Raw genomic sequence first — 20,586 nt, 5'->3', positions numbered from 1 at the left:
GCCTTTAAAACATGATCGCTTGCCTATTTGTCAATCATTTATAGCGGCTGAACTATATCAAGTGCAGACAACGAAATAGGATAAGCTAGGTTTATAGATGACGAGAATAAGTGTAGCCTAATGATAAGGCAAGACATGAATAAGGGACACAGAAAATATGACATAAAACTGAAATCTAAACAAATTCATCAAGATTACAGCTCATGACCCAAAAAACTCTTCAGTCAGCTTTTGTCTTCCCAAAATCACACATTGGCTTCGTGGAAGGCTCTAACTAACTGTGCGCTAGTTAAAAATGCAATACCGCTGAAATATTGAGAAACTCCACAGAGCCAAGCGGGACTTGATCTTATTTGTTTCCAGGGATAAAGAAGACCAACAAATGAACCCTTATGGGAGAGAAAACGCCGCATGCTGTTCTTGTTCTTTCCTCCTCCGCCTGGCCCTGGAGTCTTCATTATGGACAGAATAGACATCGGCTTTGAATTTGTTTGTTAGCACATTTTCAAAACAAGCCATAGCTAGACCTCTAGGGTTTTGAAGGTGTAAGCAGGAGACTTGAAAATTGGGGATTTCCCCTTGTTGTTTGCCAGCCAATTCTTCTTTTAACCAGAATTTTTAAGTAGACTCCATTGTTAATGCAGGTGAAGAAGCAAGTGAAGTTTTGCTTTGAGTACAGATGGCTAGCGAACAAATGGCTTCTTCCGTTGTGAAGTAGGGAGAGACAACAAAACCACTTGAATGAATGTGCTGGTATTCTTGACCTTTGACACCTGGAAACCATTTCCACTTGCAAATAATTATTTACCTCTGCAAAATTCAAATGAGGCATGCACCTAGGACAGCTAATACCTTTATTTGTACGTCACTGCAAAGAGGTTATACAGGCGTTGTTTTGGCACAACCTGTTCCCAGTGGAAAAGGCGGCAACATGAAGGCCCGTTGTGACATGCTGCACCTTCATCTTAGAACATCGCACCTCTTTGTCAATTAAAGGCTTGTAATAGGTTGGGCAAAGTGGGCGGAGCTCTTACTAATCCTGCCACGAGCACTCCCTCAGGCCTTGAGAGAGCTAATTATCATCTCCCATGAGCCTTTGGAGAAACAAATCTTGATGTCTGACGATACCTTCTGTTGGAGGAGGTCCCTACAGACAAACACTATTGTTCTCTGACGTGATTTATACGTAGGATATCAGTTATGTTCGTTCTTAACAGTGTTTTGTTGTCTACTTTTGACGCAGTTCCGGATTTTGGCATCAATGCGCTCTCCACCAATGGCAGCCAGGTGCCTCACGGCCCAGGCCTCCTCAAGGTGTCAGGCCTAGAGCGCAGTCAAGAGAGGAGCCAGGAGAGCTGCAGGGACTCTCGACCTCCTTCGCCCAGCACCCCTAGTCGACCTTCGCCTCCACAATCCCTGCCTCAACCGCAGCCCCAACCTTTCCTCCCGAAGTCCCCTCCCTCACGGAAGACCCAGTCAATCAGTTCTACTCAGGCTTCGGCCTCCAGTCTTTCACTTTTAGAGGCTCCGCCCAGGCCTCAGCCTCCCGCAGCCGTGCCTCTCGCCCAGGGACAAAAGCACTCGCCGACCCCCCCTCCCCGGCCCCAGCAGCATCACCCGGAACTGCAGTCCAGACCCCGGTCTCAGCATAGACCCGGGAGTCATCCGCATCCACCGTCGCCTGCTCCTCAGAGCAACCATACTCCGCTGCTGCAGCACCAGCAGCACCCCAGCCAGGCAGGGCCTCACCGGCCCCCCTCTCGCTGCCACCCCCGACCCTTTCCTGCTTACGGCGTCCTCAACGGCCACAGGTATGACTAATCATCTACACCTCATCGCCATTATTGTTTCTTTTAAAAGAATTTATCAAGTATGTCATGAAGACAGAACATAGTTCTCCATAGTTCTCAGTTTAGGTTGTCACATTTTTTTCTTGGCTTTATTTCTTTACTAACATAGCAATAAGTCAGCTAACAACTGTCACAAGGCTACCAATAATATGAACAGTGGTGCAATGTATAAAGGATTTCTAAACTAATGAGGGCCGCTCAGTTAAAGACTTAAATGCACCTTCAGAAGCAACTTGGTCCCACCTCAGGATGTCAGAGCTTGGCTTTGCAACACCTCAGCCATTGCCAGCCATGCTGCTCTGCCAAAGCGCCAACAAGGCCTCTTGGGTAGCCGCTAGCAATAATGGCAGGCAGCACCTGCAACTGAGCGCCAGTATGGCAAATGAGCTTTTAGGCTTAGTGCATGTGGAGGCTTTGTGACTGCCTCTGGGGAACACCCACACACTACACATTGTTTGCTTACAGACGAGGAAAAAAAAAAAAAAAAAAAAAAGTACCTCGCATCCTATTTCCAGTGCACATGTTCACTACCGGGACAGATGCTCATTTGGTTACACTTGCCGTTGGAAAAATATATTTGCGTGCAATGGTGTCGCGAATGGATTTGCAAATGTAGGACATTTGTGAAGACGTATACGGATTTAGCAGACGCCTCGGCGGTTGACCTTCTTCCTTTTTATTATTCCCGCAGCAGCAGCAGCAGGAGTAGCACCCCTGGGAGCAAGCCCCAAGGGCCTCCTGCGCCTTCCTCACACCTCCCCCACCACCCACCTCCTCCTGTGCCAGGCGCCACCGCGTCAACCTTTCCTTTGCCTCTGGCGGCAAACCACAGCACCCCCCACAGCTTCCCCCCTGCATTGCAGTCCTCACCGCACCCTCATCACCCCAATATGTTCGCTCCTCCAGCGGCTTTGCCTCCACCACCACCGCTGACGTCTAGCACCCTGCCAGTACCAGGACATCCTGCTGCTGGGAGTGCCTACTCGGGTAAAAAAAAAAAATTATACATACGATAAAAACGATTTTAATTTAAAAACGGTGAGCGCATCAAATAAAAAAAAACATTTCTACTTTTTCTCCTAGTCCAATAAAGCTGAAAATATGTGATTTTTTTTTTTTTTACTTTGATTTTGCCACAGGGGTAAAAAAGCAATTACAACAACAGTTTTCTCTGTGGGACCTAAAGGGGATCAAATCTCATCTTAGTATTTCAAAGTTCCAGCTGGCAGACGGTCTAACTTTGGGTTTCTAATTTAGTTTACTTTTTAAAAAAACAAAAAAAAAAAAATGTAAATTGCTTTCTTCGTCTTCAAGTGAGACATTTTTGTAAGGTCGTGCAATCCAATTAAAAAAAAAACTATGTTGATTAGATAATTCCTTTTGATCCTCCTCCTCCTCCATGTTTCTCTTTTACTATTCTGAAAGAAGTTAAGAATTTTTATTTATTTATTTTTTTAAAGTGAGGGTTGCGGTGTACTTATTCTGTTATGGACAACTTTTTAAATCATTTCATGAGTATTAGGAGTCAGTTTCCTTTCCTCAGCCTATTATTTGACCTTTTGTAGCTATTCTTGTGCTAAAACGTCAATTATTATAAATTAAGGTCAATTAACTGTCAGACCGGATTGAGTTCAGTTGTTAAGCAAATCAAGAGCCAAAAATAGTAACCTTGAAATCCATAAAAACAGACCAGAGGGTTGGGTTTTTTTTACAATGTAAATTGTTTGTCTTTTGCAGAGCAAGACCTTCTGCGTCAGGAGCTCAACACACGTTTCTTGGCCTCCCAGAGCGCCGACCGCGGCGCCTCGCTGGGCCCCCCGCCCTACCTGCGCACCGAGTTCCACCAGCACCAGCATCAGCACCAGCATCAGCACCAACACACCCACCAGCACACGCACCAGCACACCTTCACGCCATTCCCCCACGCCATTATGCCCACCCCAGCACCATCCATGGTGCGTACCCCTGCCAGAAATGTGAGGATAAGTAGAACACAACCGAGTTGCGTTTGGTGTGCTGAATGTGGAAATGACCTTTTCCTAATGTGTTTCACACATGTTGAAAATCGTCCGGGTGGGCGTTGAAAGTCTTTCCCCACTGGGGTTGTGATTTTACACAAACCGGCGTGTGTTTAAGCGGCACGTTGTACATACTTGTGGCTTTGCGGCCTCTCCGTGATGATGACCATGTGTCTGCCCATGCCACAATGATGCTTTTATTCACCCAGAAAGTCAATCTCGTGTTGTTTCTGGCTGGTTCTTTCCATCTTAAAATGCTAAATTGCCAATAACTTGCTTAAATCATACCCGCCCGCCAAGCTTTAGAACATAATATACTTACTAATTCATTTTGAATGTTGTGACATCACTTGGCGCCATTAGGGTGTTTTCATTACTGACATAAGACTTACATTAAGATCTGTTGGTAAGACCACAGGCATTGAGTGGCTAGCACACATCCACGGACATTCATTAGTGGCCAAAGAGGTTTACTTGGCTCTGATGATACCTCAAAGGCAGCAAGGCTTGGCCTCTGACAGCTAATGAGGCCATAAAAAGCCTCCTAATAGCGGCAGACTGGGGAAAATGTTCACCCCAAGCCTGCCCTCCACTACTAAAATGAGACCAAAGGAGATTTTACAAGATCTTCACATGATCACCAAAGGGGGATAAAAAAAAAATCTTGTTGGGAAGTGGTCAATTCATTAGCACAGTTTTATAACAGTTTCATCTCCGTTTTGTAATATCTTGATGTCTTTTAATGTTGTGTTTCCTTTCTCCTGCAGTTTGACAAATACCCAACTAAAGTTGACCCCTTCTACAGACACAGTGTGAGTTTTCACTTTTTCTTGAGAATGTGCTGACACATTGTGCATGCATTTATATTTCACCCGTTGCATGAGATTAAGATCCAATATGGCTGCAGAAGTTTAAAACAGATTCAGCCCACTATTGTAGAGAAGATTTGATGCTTGAATGAAGTCACAGCTTCACTTAGTGGACAAACAGTGTAAGGACACCACTCTGCTATAATTGGCCAATTTCATCTTAATTTATTGTACTGTACCAAATTAATATTAAAAATGAGAATGTTCTGCATCTAGCAGCTAGCAAAATTAAATCAAAGCGAGCCTTTTATTCGAAGCGCTTTTTTATGACAGGAACAATTATAATGAATCACATTTCTCTGCAAAATACATGCTTACTTGGTTTACATTAGCCTTGCACACGTTGCATCATTCGACAGCCTAGGTTTTTTTTATGAATATATTAAAAAAAAAAAAAGATGGAGTTAAATAAATCCAAAGGGGGTGCAGGCTTCTGCTTTCATGTCTTGTGATTTTTTTTGTAGCAAAATAAGGACGCCTATTTGATTTTTGAGGTTTGCACATTCTCTTGCATTTTACTAAGTGGCCCCTCCTCTCTTCTCCTCTCCCTCTTTTCATCTTCAGCTCTTTCACTCGTACCCACCGGCGATGTCGGGCCTCCCCCCTGTCATCCCTCCCACCGGACCCTTCAGCTCACTGCAGGGTGCATTTCAGCCCAAGGTAACAACGCCTTCTAACAATACAAATGAAAATAAGATGTAAGAACGTTGACAGATTTTGTTTTTTTTCTCAAGACCTCAAATCCTCTCGATGTGTCCTCAAGACCAGGCGCTGTCCCGCATACGTTCTTACAAAAGGACCCAAGGGTGAGCAAATACAACTGCAGGGTGAAACCACTTAGTCATTGTAATGGGTGGTGACTTAGATTATGAATCATATTTTTTTTATTTAATCTTAGGCACTTTTGAAAGCCATGAATGGCCACTCACCCACATAAGTGGTGCAATGCTTAACTGACTCACTCACCTTTGTACCGACGTAAACATGCATTGAGTCATGAGCACTGTGATTAAATTAGTTTTATTGTCTAGATTAAATACAAAGTCCAAATAGACGATCAGCATAAGGCATGAAATGGATTTCTATGGAAATGTGGGCCAGCCTTCACTGAATCACGCCTCTTTGGTGGTTGCACACAAATTTCTAGCTTCCGCATGACGGGGTGTGTCTGAAATCTGGATGGAAGAATTCCCACACCTTCAAAGCCAAGCACATAAAAAAAAAAAAAAATTATAATAATGTGACAATACGCCCCAGCGTGTAATATGCACTATGAGTACAGTTGTTAAAAAATTGACTGCATTGATTTCCAGCTGGAAATTTAGCATTGGTTCTAACCCATTTTGTTTTTCCTCTGTGGTGTAGCTAGCGGATCCATTTCGGCCCATTCTCAGGGTGAGTAAGCAGTGCTTTTGGATTATGTATTAAAACTACTTTTTTAGCTTAAGATATTGGACTTTTGTCCTGCTTTAAGGTTGTAATATTTCACAAATTATGATACCTCTGTTGTATGATTGTATATTTCTATTTTATGCTTTTTAGAAGCCAGGAAAGTGGTGTGCCATGCACGTTCATACTGCCTGGCAGATATACCATCATCAACAAAAAGTCAAGGTGAGGATTCTTTGGACTTTCTAAATCAGGTTTACAATGTGCTTATTTTTCTTTCTAAATAAAATAGATCTACATTTGAAAGTGGTGTGATATATCTGTGTCAGAAAGTAGAATTGTGTCACTTGTGTAAATCCAATCTTTTTGATACAGCTCTTAAAAATATTGTTTGTCGAGTTTCTACAAAGGAATTCCAATCATATTTTACATTAGTTTCTCTGTGTTGGTTTTTGGTGTCTTCCAGCAGCAGATGCAGGTCGACCCTCACAAGTTGGATTTTGGCCTCAAGCCCGAGTTCCTGAGTCGACCTCCCGGCCCGAGCCTATTCGGTGCCATCCATCACCCCAATGACCTGGCACGGCCTGCCACTCTCTTCTCTGCTGCAGGTGAGAATGAGGCATGTTAGATATCATCATGAATGTTATAAAAATAATAATAAATAAATCATAATTGTGTGAAAGAGACTATCAGTTATGAAGTGCTGTCTCCAAAAGTATTTTTAAAGTGCCATTTTAGGTTGTGAGATTCCCTTCAGAGAACATTGACTTCATACTTAGGAATGAAAATCCAGCATAAAACAGCACAGGATGTTTATTTTTGTCCTCAGGCCCAACACACCCATCAGCAGGTCCCTTCGGCCATCCGGCCCACCACCCCGGAAACTTCCTCACCCCAGCACCTCACTTAGGTAAGAGCACCCAAGAAATAAGACAATTTCTGATCGAGCTAACGTTTCCTCTTTTTTCAGAACCTTTCAGTCGGCCGCCCTCCTTCGGCGGACTGGGAGCTCTTAGCTCATCGGCGTTTGGAGGACTGGGAAATCCAGCACTAAGTGAGTTTTAGCCTCATGAATTTCCTAAAAGTGCATTTTGAAAGACAAAATGGTGGTGACGCAACAGTCGAGATACGCATTTAACTTGTGTCCTGCTGTGCTTTTCCGTGTGTTGAATCCCTGGCAGCGGCCAACTCGATGTTCGGCCATAAAGATGGCCCCAACTCGCAGCAGCACTTTGGTGGCGGTGCCAATAGCAACCACCAGGAGCCCTGGAACCGCCTGCACCGGACTCCGCCGTCCTTCCCCACACCTCCGCCTTGGCTGAAACCGGGAGAGTCGGAGAGGAGCGCCTCGGTCAGCTCACACGAGAGGGACAGGGACTCGGACAAACGCGACTCCATCAACAGTAAAGATGACAAAGACAGGTGAGGTTCCTGAAAAAAAAATAATAATAATAATAAAGTCTGTATTTTAAATATAATTAAAAATAATAATAATTATATAATACAATTAAAAATATTTTAATGATGTAAGATAAAATTTATTGTGCAGGTGAGATTCCTGAAAAGTAAAAAATAGTAATAATAATAATAAAGTCTGTACTTTAAATATAATTTTTTAAAAAATTATATAATACAATTAAAAATATATTAATGATTTAAAATAAAATTTATTGTGCAGGTGAGATTCCTGAAAAGTAAAAAAAATAAATAATAATAGTCTGTACTTTTAAATATTATCAAAAATAATAATATAATCCAATTAAAAATATATTAATGATGTAAAATAAAATTGATTGTGCTTTTTACAAATATACAATAACAAGCAAAGTTCGCATGGTTATAATACAAAGATTTCTGTTTCTAGGGAATCTGTAGAGAAACGTCACTCGAGCCACCCATCCCCGGTCCCGGTCAACCCCATCAGTCTTCTCGGTCACAGTCGTCCTCCCGAGCACCACAGGAACCACCTGCCTCCTTCCTCTGGAGACAAAGACAACAAGGCCAAAGACAGAGAACGGGAACTCCCAGACTCATGGAAAGATAGCAGCACAGACGAGCACAAGCTCAAAGACAACCAGCACAGCGATAAGGACGCACCTCCCATCCATGACGGGAGAGTATCTGAGGACAAAGTGTCCAACCGGGGCACGGCGTCGCCGTACATCAGACAGACCAGTCTGGAACGTCCCAACGGTGGCCTGAGCAGGGAGCTTGTGGAGAAGAAGGGAGAGCTTCCCTTTGAGCACAAGAAGAACAGCGAGGTGAAAGTGAAAGAAGAGCGAAAGGAGGACCAAGACGGAGTGGCAGAGAAACCGAGCGAGCACCCGCTGGTGTCGTCCACGCCCAACCTCCACCCCCCCTCATCGATGCCGATACCCATGGGTGTGGCGGGTGTTCATCCAATCAACAACATGAGCGGTCTTGAGAGAACTCGAGTGGTGGCGCCCTTCATGGGTATCAGCCCAATCCCCGGCGCCGAACGTTTCCCCTACCCGGCCTTCCACTGGGACCCCATGAGGGACCCTTACAGGGGATTGGACATTCATCGACGGGACCCTCTGGCTCGGGATCTGTTACTCAGGAACGATCCCCTCCACCGGCTGACAGCTCCCCGCCTTTACGAGGCCGAGCGTTCCTACAGGGAGCGAGAGCCTCACGATTTTAATCGCGACCACGTGCATTCTCTCGCTTTGGAACAGAGGAGGGAGCACGAGCGCGCTCACTTGGAGGAACGCGAGCGCCTCCTCAGAGAGGACTACGAGCACAGCCGCATCCACCCTGCCATGCACCACCCGGCCCTTGACGGACACCTACCCCATCACGCTCAGGGCCTCATGGCCCCGGGACTCCCTGGCATGCACTACTCCAGGGTAAGCCCCGCAGCCGCCGCCGCCGCGGCAGCTGCTGCTCACCAGAACAGTATTCTGAATAAAACTCCGCCCACAGCCTCGCTTAGCGCCCCGCCCCCACTCATCCCCACGCTCGGCGCCAGGCCAGGCTCGCCGAGACGGACTGCTCCCCTGGCCACCGATATTAGAGACAGACCTCCTCACAAGGACATTGAGGCACGGTGAGCTTGAATCCGGCTCACGGTAAACAAGCACTTAGCAAGACTGTAACATAGCTGTGAATAAATTATGTGGGCGGACCCATGCCCACGTGAGAAATTGATTTTTGTCAAGACAATAATCACAGAAACTTTTGATTTTTCCAGACCTTGCTCCAGCTTTTGTGTGTGTGTGTCCAGTCTTTCTATTGTATAGCAAAGTGAAGTGAGATTTTGGAATGTACAGATACTTTAGCACTGACAGACAGCAAAGTGTGTAGATAATATGTACAGTCACTGTGCTCGCTTTGTATGGCTCATGGTACAAATATGCAAAAGGGTGATTTGAAAGCTTTACTTTGGACAAATGTACACAGAGATGTATTTAGGATGTGATTCAGAATGTGCTTTTGCATTTTTTTTTTTTTTTTATTGAAGCAGCCGCTTAGCATTGTACCAGAGAGCCGCCCATGTTCTACTATGCAACAATTCTGGCCTCCACTGCTTTTTAGCAATTTTACCAATGAAGGACTTAGATGTTTTCTCTCCACAACTTGACCATAAAAAAAAAAAAAAAAAGTGTTCTTGCTTAATGTATACAGATCCAAGCTTTAGACCTATTGTTTTGAGAATCACTTGGTATTTTGTCAGGACAATCCAAAAGACAATATTGTATTTAAAGAAATTTCTGTATGAAAGAACAGGCAACACAAATTTTTGATTCCATCAACTGCCGCCTTTGGTCTTGTTATGGGGAGAATGCATCGTTGTAAACACAAATTTGCTTCATAGAAGGCGTGTAAAGGTACATCTTTTGGAATTAGATTAGTGTATTCAAAGTGCTTTTTTTAAGTTGTGGTATCAACAAAATCAAAAGACAAAAAAAGCTAAGCATTTTGTTTCTATCAAGCAGAGATCTATTTTTAGTAGTCCACCGAAGGGTTTAGTTGTACGCTTCAAATTCGGTGAACATTTTGTGCAGTGTTATTTTACTTCAACATAAAAATGGGCACCGGAGCCATAGTTGGTTAGTTAATGGATATTTGCAAAAAAGATTGTTCAATGAGATTTTTTTTTTTTTTTTTTTTTTTTTTTTGCTGTTAACATGTACAGGTGGAAAAAAACTGAAAAGTCTTTGTAGATCATGTACAAAATTGTCAAAAAAAAAATAAGCGACTGAATCTTCAGCATGCCCCTCATTTAAACATGTGTTATGTAAATTGTGCCATGTTATTAAAAAATGTGTACTGAATTTGTCTTTGGAATTGGAGTCGCATTGCTGATTATTTTTCTACATCTGCAAAACGCATCTAACAACAAAAACTTGAATAAGGTCAAGCCGTGTCATGAATGTCTTTGCAACTGTTTGCGACTTTGAACGAACCCTGAGCAAAAATGAGCTAACCTTCGCTGGCTTTAAAGAGTAGTGGCTGTTATTTATATTAAAATATTTTTGTAGCACTTGTCCTCATTAGTTTGGTGGGTGAGCTGGCTTTGGGAGGGAGGTGACCAATTGCATTACACAGACAAACAAGAATGCAACAATTCAAACATGCCATTTATGTTTTTTCATGTGGAAAAAGTGCTTTGTATTCAAATAAAATTACATTTATTGTTCTGTTGGTTGTAAAATATAATGTCATGGATGTAAGTAGTGAAAATTAATTTCCACTGGAGGCTGCTTGAGTTCACCCTGAGAAATAGGACGAAGAGCTCAGTCATCCGGAGGAGGTTGAGGACGAGGCGCCAGTTGAAGAGGTGGTGGCGGGTGCATTTATTCCAGATGCCTCCCGGGTGACTCCCTGATGAGGTTGTTCAGGGCATGACTGAGTGGGAGGTGAGCTCAGGGCAGACCTTGGACATATTAGATGACTACCGTATGTCTCACTGCCACGCTGCGGCCCCCGTAAACCTGGACCTGGATAATGAGAGGAAAATAAATGGATCATCTTTGTGCTTCATTTTTTTAAGAGTAGTTTTGCCACAGGAAAGGTAATGTGATGGTTGACTGATGCAACATTGATTGTGTGAGTTCCAAAACAGCATGTCACACAATAAGAGCCTTCAGGTTGTCAAAAACATCTTGATTTTTTTTCTTATTAGCCAAAAAAAATGTTCAGCATTCTCTAGTTAAATTTAATAACCAGCCATAATAACGTTCAGCTTTCTCTGGTTAAATTTAACAACCGCACTCACACATCACGAGTTATTTTTTGAAAATACTACTATCAAAACAATTGGTTGTAGTTGCAACTTTTGACCACATGAGGGCGACAACGTGCCGCAAATATATACCGGTTTTTTAATAGGCGCCTTTGCGTATTCAATGTATCAGTCTATATATCTATCAGTCAATGACGTGCGGTGAGGTTCATGACTGGGGAGGCACTGACGTCATCATTTTCAGGTGTTCCTAATAAAAGGCCACTTTATTAGGGAAAAATCATGGTCAAAGCTTAAATGAAAGTGAAAAGTGCCACACCCGCCCTCACCCCCACTTTCTGATTGGATGTTTGATCTGTGACGTCACTCAGACACTCCATTAGGTACACTGCCATTTTCAAGTGTACCTAATAACAGGCCACTTTATTAGGGAAATATCATGGTCAAAGGTCACGTGTCAAGCTCTAGTCCTTGGGGCCGCGTTCCAACATGTTTTCCAAGTGGCCCTCGTTAAGCGCAGGTGCGTGAAAAGTTTTAGCTTCTTTCACGTTCAAAAGGAGCTAAAAGTTTTCACGCACCTGCGTTTAACGAGGGAACCGCATGGACACTCCATTAGGTACACCGCCATTTTCAAGTGTACCTAATAACAGGCCACTTTATTAGGGAAATATCATGGTCAAAGGTCACGTGTCAAGCTCTAGTCCTTGGGGCCGCGTTCCAACATGTTTTCCAAGTGACCCTCGTTAAGCGCAGGTGCGTGAAAAGTTTTAGCTTCTTTCACGTTCAAAAGAAGCTAAAAGTTTTCACGCACCTGCGCTTAACGAGGGAACCACATGGACACTCCATTAGGTACACCGCCATTTTCAAGTGTACCTAATAACAGGCCACTTTATTAGGGAAATATCATGGTCAAAGGTCAAAGGTGTCACGCTCTAGTCCTTGGGGCCGCGTTCCAACATGTTTTGCAAGTGGCCCTCGTTAAGCGCAGGTGCGTGAAAACTTTTAGCTTCTTTCACGTTCAAAAGGAGCTAAAAGTTTTCACGCACCTGCGCTTAACGAGGGAACCACATGGACACTCCATTAGGTACACCGCCATTTTCAAGTGTACCTAATAACAGGCCACTTTATTAGGGAAATATCATGGTCAAAGGTCAAAGGTGTCAAGCTCTAGTCCTTGGGGCCGCGTTCCAACATGTTTTGCAAGTGGCCCTCGTTAAGCGCAGGTGCGTGAAAACTTTTAGCTTCTTTCACGTTCAAAAGGAGCTAAAAGTTTTCACGCACCTGCACTTAACGAGGGAACCACATGGACACTCCATTAGGTACACCGCCATTTTCAAGTGTACCTAATAACAGGCCACTTTATTAGGGAAATATCGTGGTCAAAGGTCACGTGTCAAGCTCTAGTCCTCGGGGCCGCGTTCCAACATGTTTTGCAAGTGGCCCTCGTTAAGCGCAGGTGCGTGAAAAGTTTTAGCTTCTTTCACGTTCAAAAGGAGCTAAAAGTTTTCACGCACCTGCGCTTAACGAGGGAATCACATGGACACTCCATTAGGTACACCGCCATTTTCAAGTGTACCTAATAACAGGCCACTTTATTAGGGAAATATCAGGGTCAAAGGTCAAAGGTGTCAAGCTCTAGTCCTTGGGGCCGCGTTCCAACATGTTTTCCAAGTGACCCTCGTTAAGCGCACCTGCGTGAAAACTTTTAGCTCTTTTCACGTTCTGCAGTGGCTAAAACTTTTCACGCAGGTGTTTTTAACGAGGGTAACTTGGAACACATATTGGAACGCGGCCCCTCGAGAACTGGAGGTCGACACCCCTGGTGAAAGGTGCCACACCCGCCCTCACCCCCACTTTCTGATTGGCTGGTTGATCTGTGACATCACACGGATACTCCACTAGGTACACTGCCATCTTCAGGTTCATTCGTGAAGATTCACGAGTGAGTGACAGACAGCGTTGCTGCTTATGCCAGCCGACACACGTTATGCTGACATTGATGTTTTAATTTTGTATTTGCTGGATTGTAGTTGATGGTGTTATTATACCCAATGTGTTTGTGTTTGAATAAAAGGTTGAAAAAAAATCCGTTGTGCTGACATTTTTTATTTTGGGGGACACCAACTCATATAACAACATTAAACACATACATATTATCATATAAAGCAGTTAACCAAATGTCAGATTTTTATGTTTTAATTGCCGAATATAAAAACAAGGAATAAAACACCAGACAAGTTTTACCATCAATGTTTATTAAAATAATAATAATAATAATAAAAAGTACATTTCAAACCAACAATTTAATGTGAAATTGCAGTAGATATATTAGATGACAATATTTAGGCGTATATATGCATATACGTTATTTAAAAACTACAATAAGTGTTATAAAATAAAGATTACCCAAAGAGAAGCATACTCTCCCCGTTGTTGCATAACGGCGCATCCCTTCATGCAATAAAGTTAGCCGTTAGCTAGGAGAAAACGTGCATTAAAGAAGTGGCGTTTCAGTGAGTGGTTCTTTCTTTCCTTGGCAAATCGTAAATCTACATTCTGGCTTACGTAATTCACGCCAGGAGGGAGACGCAACACGTTCACTGACTGATCCGTTGATCACGGGAAGGAAGGCAGTTCACCCATTGGCTCGTTCGCGAACACGAAAGTCAGGATTCGTTCCCTCACTGATCCATTCTCGCGATGAACTGGAAATGCAAATCACTGAATCGTTCACTCACAGATCCGTTCAGTTTGTGAACGGATAATGCAATTCACGACGCGTTCGTGAACAGGAAGTTACGTCATTTTCTTCTTCGTTTTGTTTTACGGCGAGGTGGCACTAGCTTCAATGCGCATTACCGACACCTACTGGTTGAAGTCATATGAACTGAAAAGATCCGTTCTTTTAAACGAATCGTTTACTCACGAGCCAACACGATCCGGCACCTAACCGTGTCACAAAAAAGGTTGGGGAATGCTGCTCTAGTGTGGCTTATTCATTATTTAATTTGAACTATTTTAATTAAAATCTCATCTCAGCAGTCTTCACACATAAAAACACTCAATAAAGCACATGGAATCAAAAACTTGAAGCATCCCAGGATCACTAGCACCCCCTGCCATAAGGCTGGAGAACTTTTTTCGTAGGTCGATGTTTTCAATGAAGGCTTGCTTTGTGGATGGATTATACAGAAAATCTGGAAAATAAATTCAACATTGTGTGTATATACATAGAATGTATGCACATGCTATCTAAAATATATACAGTACATTCATATCTTTTTTCCAAGACTCTACAACTCCATAATATTTCTGAAGCTATTTCCACACTGACCTTATCCATCCAAAATTGCCTAGACTGCTTTTAGGGCGATAAATCATTTTTTCCACAGTGCAGAAGCAGACTTAATGTTTGAAAGATTCCTGCCCAGACCTGTTGTTCAAACTTGCTATACATCATTTTGAACACAAGATGGCAGGAGTGCACGATGAAGGCAAGTCTGAGTCAGTGGGAAAGGATGTCAGTGTAGGATATCTCAGCAGGTAGTACTGTCATGTCACCTAACCTGAGGAGAACCAGTTTGACTGGTTAACTTCCTGTCACCCATCATTGTAATGCTCGCTATTCGCCTGGACTGACAGAACACCGCTCATGTGGTCTGACTGGAAGAACAACATGGTGGGTGGCGGCAGGCCACTCCTTGTTCTTTTCTTTCAGAAGGAAACAAAGCCTTGGATCCTCTCTGGTTTAACCCCGCAGCTTCACGTGTATTTACTTTTAAACACAAGACGTCATCTGTCTACGCTGACACACCTTACGCTGGCTGCATCACATGATATGAACAAACAAGAACATCTGATGCTTGGGTGGCATTGCAAAACAAACCTGCATCATGCATTGTGCAAACAATCCTTGGATAAATATGCATACTTTACCTCCATGCCTGTTAGGTTGGGGGGGGGGGGGGGGGGGGCAATGAGAGAATGCCTGAAGAACAGCCCCACCCCCACTGAGGCTAATCACATCCAAACAAATGCTCTCCTAAAAACACTTTCAAGTGAGCAGGAAAATTCCCCTGATGTTCTTACACCCCGGAAAAACACACACACGCTCTTACAAAAAAAAAAAAAAAAAAAAAAAAGCAGAGCACTTTTGCACTTACCCTATAGCCGGATTATACTCGGGCCTCTCCAGCAGAGTTCATCGTTAGTTGAATTGTTAAGAAGGGGAAGAACATCTAAGAAGCAAAGGGCTGGAGGATTGGTGGAGGGCTGGGAAAGACTGAGATGAAATAAATAACACCACAAATCCGAGCAACTGCAGACCACATACAAAACAATTTATAACAGTAGACGAGAAACATACCGTTTATATAATCACAAATCAGTGCTGGGGAAAAGTTAAGCATCTGATAAGCTTTTTATCTGTTGGCTGTCAGCACGGTGGAAACGTACCATGACGGCCAACTAGGGAGCTGAACACTTTCTTCCAGGGAGAGAATTCCCAGATTCCTTTTTGATCCTCCCACATGGCTGTTGATGATGTAGCGTCTTTTTGCTAAACGAGGACCGACTCACTAAAAGTAATCACTGGTAATGAAGCATAACATTACAATCACTGGAAATGAAAATATAGGAAAATGAGTCACTGAAAATAAGTGTCAGTGTTGACCTTCAGAGACCCACGCAAGACTGCAATGTGACAGGAGTGAGCAGATAATAATTGGATTCTGTTTATCACGCTTGATTAAAGTAATCGCTTCTCCTCAGAAATGCTTTTTTATGACCACGGCTTGTTCCACTCACGCTAAGATATTAAACGTGCATCGCACTGGCCCAAATATTATCGGACGATGAAATGCGGCTTAATCCGACAGGTTTTTTTCCTCTCGTTGCATTAGAGGCATCTCGTTGAAGTGACCTTCACCCACCCGTTGTAAGCAGGGCCTCATTAGTTCCAAGTTTCAGCTCAAACAGAGCAGACAAATGAGCTTTAATTACAGCAGCGGCGCTTTTTTTTTTTTCTCCCCTCGCAACCAGTCAGCCCACTCACATGGACCCTGCTGTTATGAGAATGAGCTTGTGCGAACAAAGTTGACATTTCGGTGTGTGAGTTCTGACCTTCTCAAACCGCTCTTGAGACAGAAGCGACTGGAAGAGGAGTGAATTCATCCTGTAATAAATACCAAAAGCGTAACACTTATTATATATATATATATCTTGTATTTAATGTGAGCGCACAGTTCTGGTCGGAAAACTTCTCATGAATATTTATTTTTATTTTAATAATGGAAATTTTACATGACTGCATTGGGTGATTGTCTTCAAAAAAATCTTTCATTAATTTCTCATGAATAAAAGTCAGTTGTTTTTATCCAGTCAAGCTCAATGTGATGTTTCACTTGTCTCAACACAAACACTCAATTCCCCAGCGACAACATTACATCAGCACACTATAATGAGCTGCATCATACTGAGAAGCAGAGAAAGAAATTTCTCTCATTATGATCTAGGCAAGTTCCACCAATGCACTCTACAATAATAAACATGTTTGTTTTTTAGGCACAGAAAATCCTGGAAAAAAATGGTGGAGTTCTCAGTGTTTTTCCATTTTGAGCAATTATCTTTGAGTACCTACTTTATATCAGATTTGAAAGACATGTGATGACCGGTACCAGTGTAACGTTAGCATCAAGCTAATGAGGACAAGTGATATCGAAAATAAATGGCTTGTGTTGATGGCAGGATGTCAAATTTCTTTTTTAAATTCATGACAGGGAAATAATAAGTTATCATGGTATTGAGAGAAAAAAAAAGAAAAAAAATCTAACAGTAGCCTAAAGCTTTTCCGCAGCGTTGCATAAATCACAGTTTTTGCTCGAGACATTAATAGGTCATGGCAGGCTGCTATTGTTAGAACATTACTGTTTAAGAATTGTTACGGCAGCATTCCCTCTCTAAACGTAATATGCAATATTTTTATACAATCAAATGACAGCAGTGTCATTTTCATGGCCATTATTTATGGAGCATTATAATGGATAACACCTTCCCTTTATCTAATCTGTTGCTCGTAACCTTTATGAATATTATTTCCAGGACCTGCTCGCCGCCTCAGTCTGGGAAAGGTAATTGGAATCTATATCGTGACTGTTGAGTACAAAGCGCTACCCAAGGACTTTCATCATACCCAGCATAGAAATTACTAATTTCTGGGGTGTTTCTTATTGCCCATTGGAAATCCACTAGGTCATTTACTACCTGAAATGTTAAAAGCGCTTCCAGCAGGGGAGGTTTCAAGTCTGTGAAGGTGGCCTAGGCCAGGGTACGTGTCCGGAATGGAGACGAGACACTAATTGCTTAGCTGGAAATAGCCTAAGGTCGTATGTGTGTGTGTGTTGCTGTGTGTCTGCATTGGAGGAGGATTGCCCCATCCTGTTAAATCACCACCCTGACCTATGCCCTCGCTGTGGCCACTCAGAGTGATTCTATTGCACATGGATGCACACGGCCAGTGCTAATACATACTGTATGAACACAAGCGTGCACATACACACATGCCATGTATCACTGACACTGCTGTGGTAATAAGATAAGATGACCCCAATCATCAGAGGGAGCAAAAAAGCAGAACTGAAGCCCATTCCTTGGCCAAGGCTCTACGTTTTATCGTCGCCTTCTATTGTATACTTTTGATGACACGGCTGATCGCTTGTAATAGACTCGTGTCCAAGTACAAATCACATTGTGCAAAAACAGTCGGATTGCACGGTGTAATTTCGATCTTGCAGGTCACAGTGCTTGAGTAAGCAAAGATAAGCGGAGTGATGAGAGAAAAAATGCCTGGTTGTTGTAATTGGGGAATGGTATAAAGTGAAATACTGCATGTACTGAGACATATTGTGCTCAGATGAGTCCTAAAATAACATTAATGGGAGAAATTGGCCAATGACAATGGCACCTTACACGTGGCAATTTCATGTGGGTGGATGAAAAAAAAAGACCTGACTTGGCTTAAGGGCATACACAAGCTGTTCTGAGTCTGTTTGACCTCTGAATTGTTTTCCAAAGTGAAGTGAGGTCATTTCATAATGTTTAGTCATTTGGGTAATTCTAATTGGCAGAAAAGCGGAAAAATAAAATAAATAAAAATAAATAATATAATCATGAATAGAATAATAAAGTAATATAAAATATAATAAAATAAAGTAATAATGAAAAAACTTTTGCTATATGTTGCAAAATCTGCTTTTTATTTTAGATTCCCTGAAAATAATATTTCCCAAAAAATATTCCTACATATAATACATTATTCCTACATATAATAAAATAAAATAATAATAAATATAATAATAAAATAATATAAAATATAATAAATAAAACTTAAATAAAACGTGCTATATGTTGCAAAATCAGCTTTGTTTTTAGATTCCCTGAAAATAATATTTACAAAACAATATTCCGAAAGAACCTGCATGCCACTTCTGAAAGATCAACAAAGCTCGTCGCCATATTAGCTAGCAGTAGCGCCATGGCTACTCAGAACTCCTCCAACTAGGACTGAGCACTTGACAGCTTCCAAGCCATTGCACGGTTGCAACACTAGTTCCTCTTCCACCTCCGTCGAGTTGCCCTCACATGACACAAGCGTCTCCTGGGTCTCTTTCACACACACGATGTTCCCGCCAGTGAATGAAATGTCACATCCACTGATGAGCATCACCTCACTGATCCATGAAATTCACCAGACTAAGTCGTCCCTGCCCCTGGAGTCAGGGGGGGGGGGGGGGGTAGGGGGGGCACTTGGGCTGAGTTTAATCTCAGCATGCTGTTTCACGCATCTCCCTGGGGCACTGCGAAGAAGGTCATTCATCAAAAGTCACGTCTTAGTCATCGCAGAGTGTGGTAGAAGTAGGGTCGATACAGTGTGCAACTTTGACACACCAGGCAAAGAGGTCCGCCCTTAACATCTCACTTCATATCGACCATTTGGAAGAGGTGGACGCTTGTTAACAGCTTCTCGTCTTCTCCAAGTGAGGAAGAGGGACAAATGAGAGAGCGGCGTAAAGCCTCACGGGTGAAGCTGTGCTGTCTGCAGACTCGCAGACGAGCATGATTGGATCACTTTTGGACTCGCTTGTTCCAGATTTATCCAAGCAGGTTGTTCGAGGTAATGTACGGTTGAGCGCCACCAGCACTGTGACACAACGTAATTCCCATTTGCTCATTTTTCATTTCCAATCCACCGTTAACAGGATAAGCAGAGGTAGCAAAAACAACTAGCAGGAGGCCACCAGTGATGAAACCGCCAAGGATATTTCAGGGGGTCGCCGATAAAGGGAAAAACGATTGACGAATAACAATCGGGACTTAATATGCAAAGCCAAATTGATTAAAAAGGCATAGAAAATGGCCACCATTTAGTCTTAAAAGGAAGCGATTATAGGTCCAAAAATGGCTGATGTGACATTGACCCAGTGAGCTATAACAACATCCTTCCCAAAATAATCTGTCAAGTGCTAAGAGAGCGGAAAGCAAATGTTAATGCACTGCTGTGCCAGTGGAGCCGATGAAGCTCAATCTTCATGCATATGCATATTCCACTATCCCTACCCAGAATTCCCCCCGCAACCCCACTCCAAACCCGAGCGAGGTTTCTAAAAATGGCAGAAGGCTTAACGCTTGTGACAGCCGACGTCACGCTGGAGGAGAGCGACTTTGATGAGACCCGTGCTTTTAGAGGCCTCTTTTGTTAGCAGGAGAGCGAATCACACTTTACAAGATAAATCATCCCGCTAGCAGCCGGCTTAAACTGTGTACCACCGGATAAGGTTGCCAAGGAAACCCTCCTGGATAACCAATGAGTCCCCCCCCCCCTCCCCTCCCTCCTTCCATCCTTCTGCCACGGTCTTCTCCATGATCTGCGCAAACAATTAATACCATACACGGGCAAAATTGAGTGAGCAAACACAAATCCTCAGGTGCATTGCAAAACACATTAACTCATTCACTGCCAACCCATATCTTTAACGTGTATAAAAAAAGGGACATAAATAAATACGAGGCTGCAGCAGCATTTTGTTTGTAAATCCGAATTGGTACACACCAACCGCTAACGTGATTTTAATGGCTATTTGGAATACACGGCCATAAAAACACCATTACATCCCGAGATATCCATTTGCGGGATGGCGCTTTGTGGCTGAGCCATCCTGACACACACTGCCGGGGAGCCATTAAACTCCATGAGT

At 43.0% G+C, this 20,586-nt stretch overlaps 1 protein-coding gene across 17 annotated transcripts in view; it reads left to right on the top strand.

The window, feature by feature from the left end:
• auts2a (activator of transcription and developmental regulator AUTS2 a) overlaps nt 1–10,437 on the top strand; it is a 172,209-nt gene extending 161,772 nt beyond the window's left edge. For 8 of the 17 annotated variants that reach the window (XM_049743483.2, XM_049743480.2, XM_049743481.2 and 5 more), the window contains 13 exons: nt 1,244–1,811; nt 2,542–2,837; nt 3,588–3,826; nt 4,636–4,680; nt 5,302–5,397; nt 5,472–5,543; nt 6,103–6,132; nt 6,280–6,351; nt 6,593–6,734; nt 6,956–7,036; nt 7,097–7,180; nt 7,296–7,548; nt 7,991–10,437. In XM_049743483.2, coding sequence (XP_049599440.1) covers nt 1,244–1,811; nt 2,542–2,837; nt 3,588–3,826; nt 4,636–4,680; nt 5,302–5,397; nt 5,472–5,543; nt 6,103–6,132; nt 6,280–6,351; nt 6,593–6,734; nt 6,956–7,036; nt 7,097–7,180; nt 7,296–7,548; nt 7,991–9,200 — 3,188 coding nt within the window. In that variant the 3' untranslated portion in view covers nt 9,201–10,437. Of the gene's footprint in view, nt 1–1,243; nt 1,812–2,541; nt 2,838–3,587; nt 3,827–4,635; nt 4,681–5,301; nt 5,398–5,471; nt 5,544–6,102; nt 6,133–6,279; nt 6,352–6,592; nt 6,735–6,955; nt 7,181–7,295; nt 7,549–7,990 lie in introns of all 17 variants that reach the window. The other 9 variants (XM_049743485.2, XM_049743482.2, XM_049743499.2 and 6 more) reach the window with 7 other exon arrangements.
• The last annotated feature ends 10,149 nt before the right edge of the window (nt 10,438–20,586 follow it).

The sequence above is a fragment of the Syngnathus scovelli genome, chromosome 15 (assembly GCF_024217435.2).
Source record: "Syngnathus scovelli strain Florida chromosome 15, RoL_Ssco_1.2, whole genome shotgun sequence".
Classification (NCBI taxonomy): Eukaryota; Metazoa; Chordata; class Actinopteri; order Syngnathiformes; family Syngnathidae; genus Syngnathus; species Syngnathus scovelli.
The sequence above is the reverse complement of the archived record's forward strand: the minus strand, read 5'-3'. Positions and strand labels throughout refer to the sequence as shown.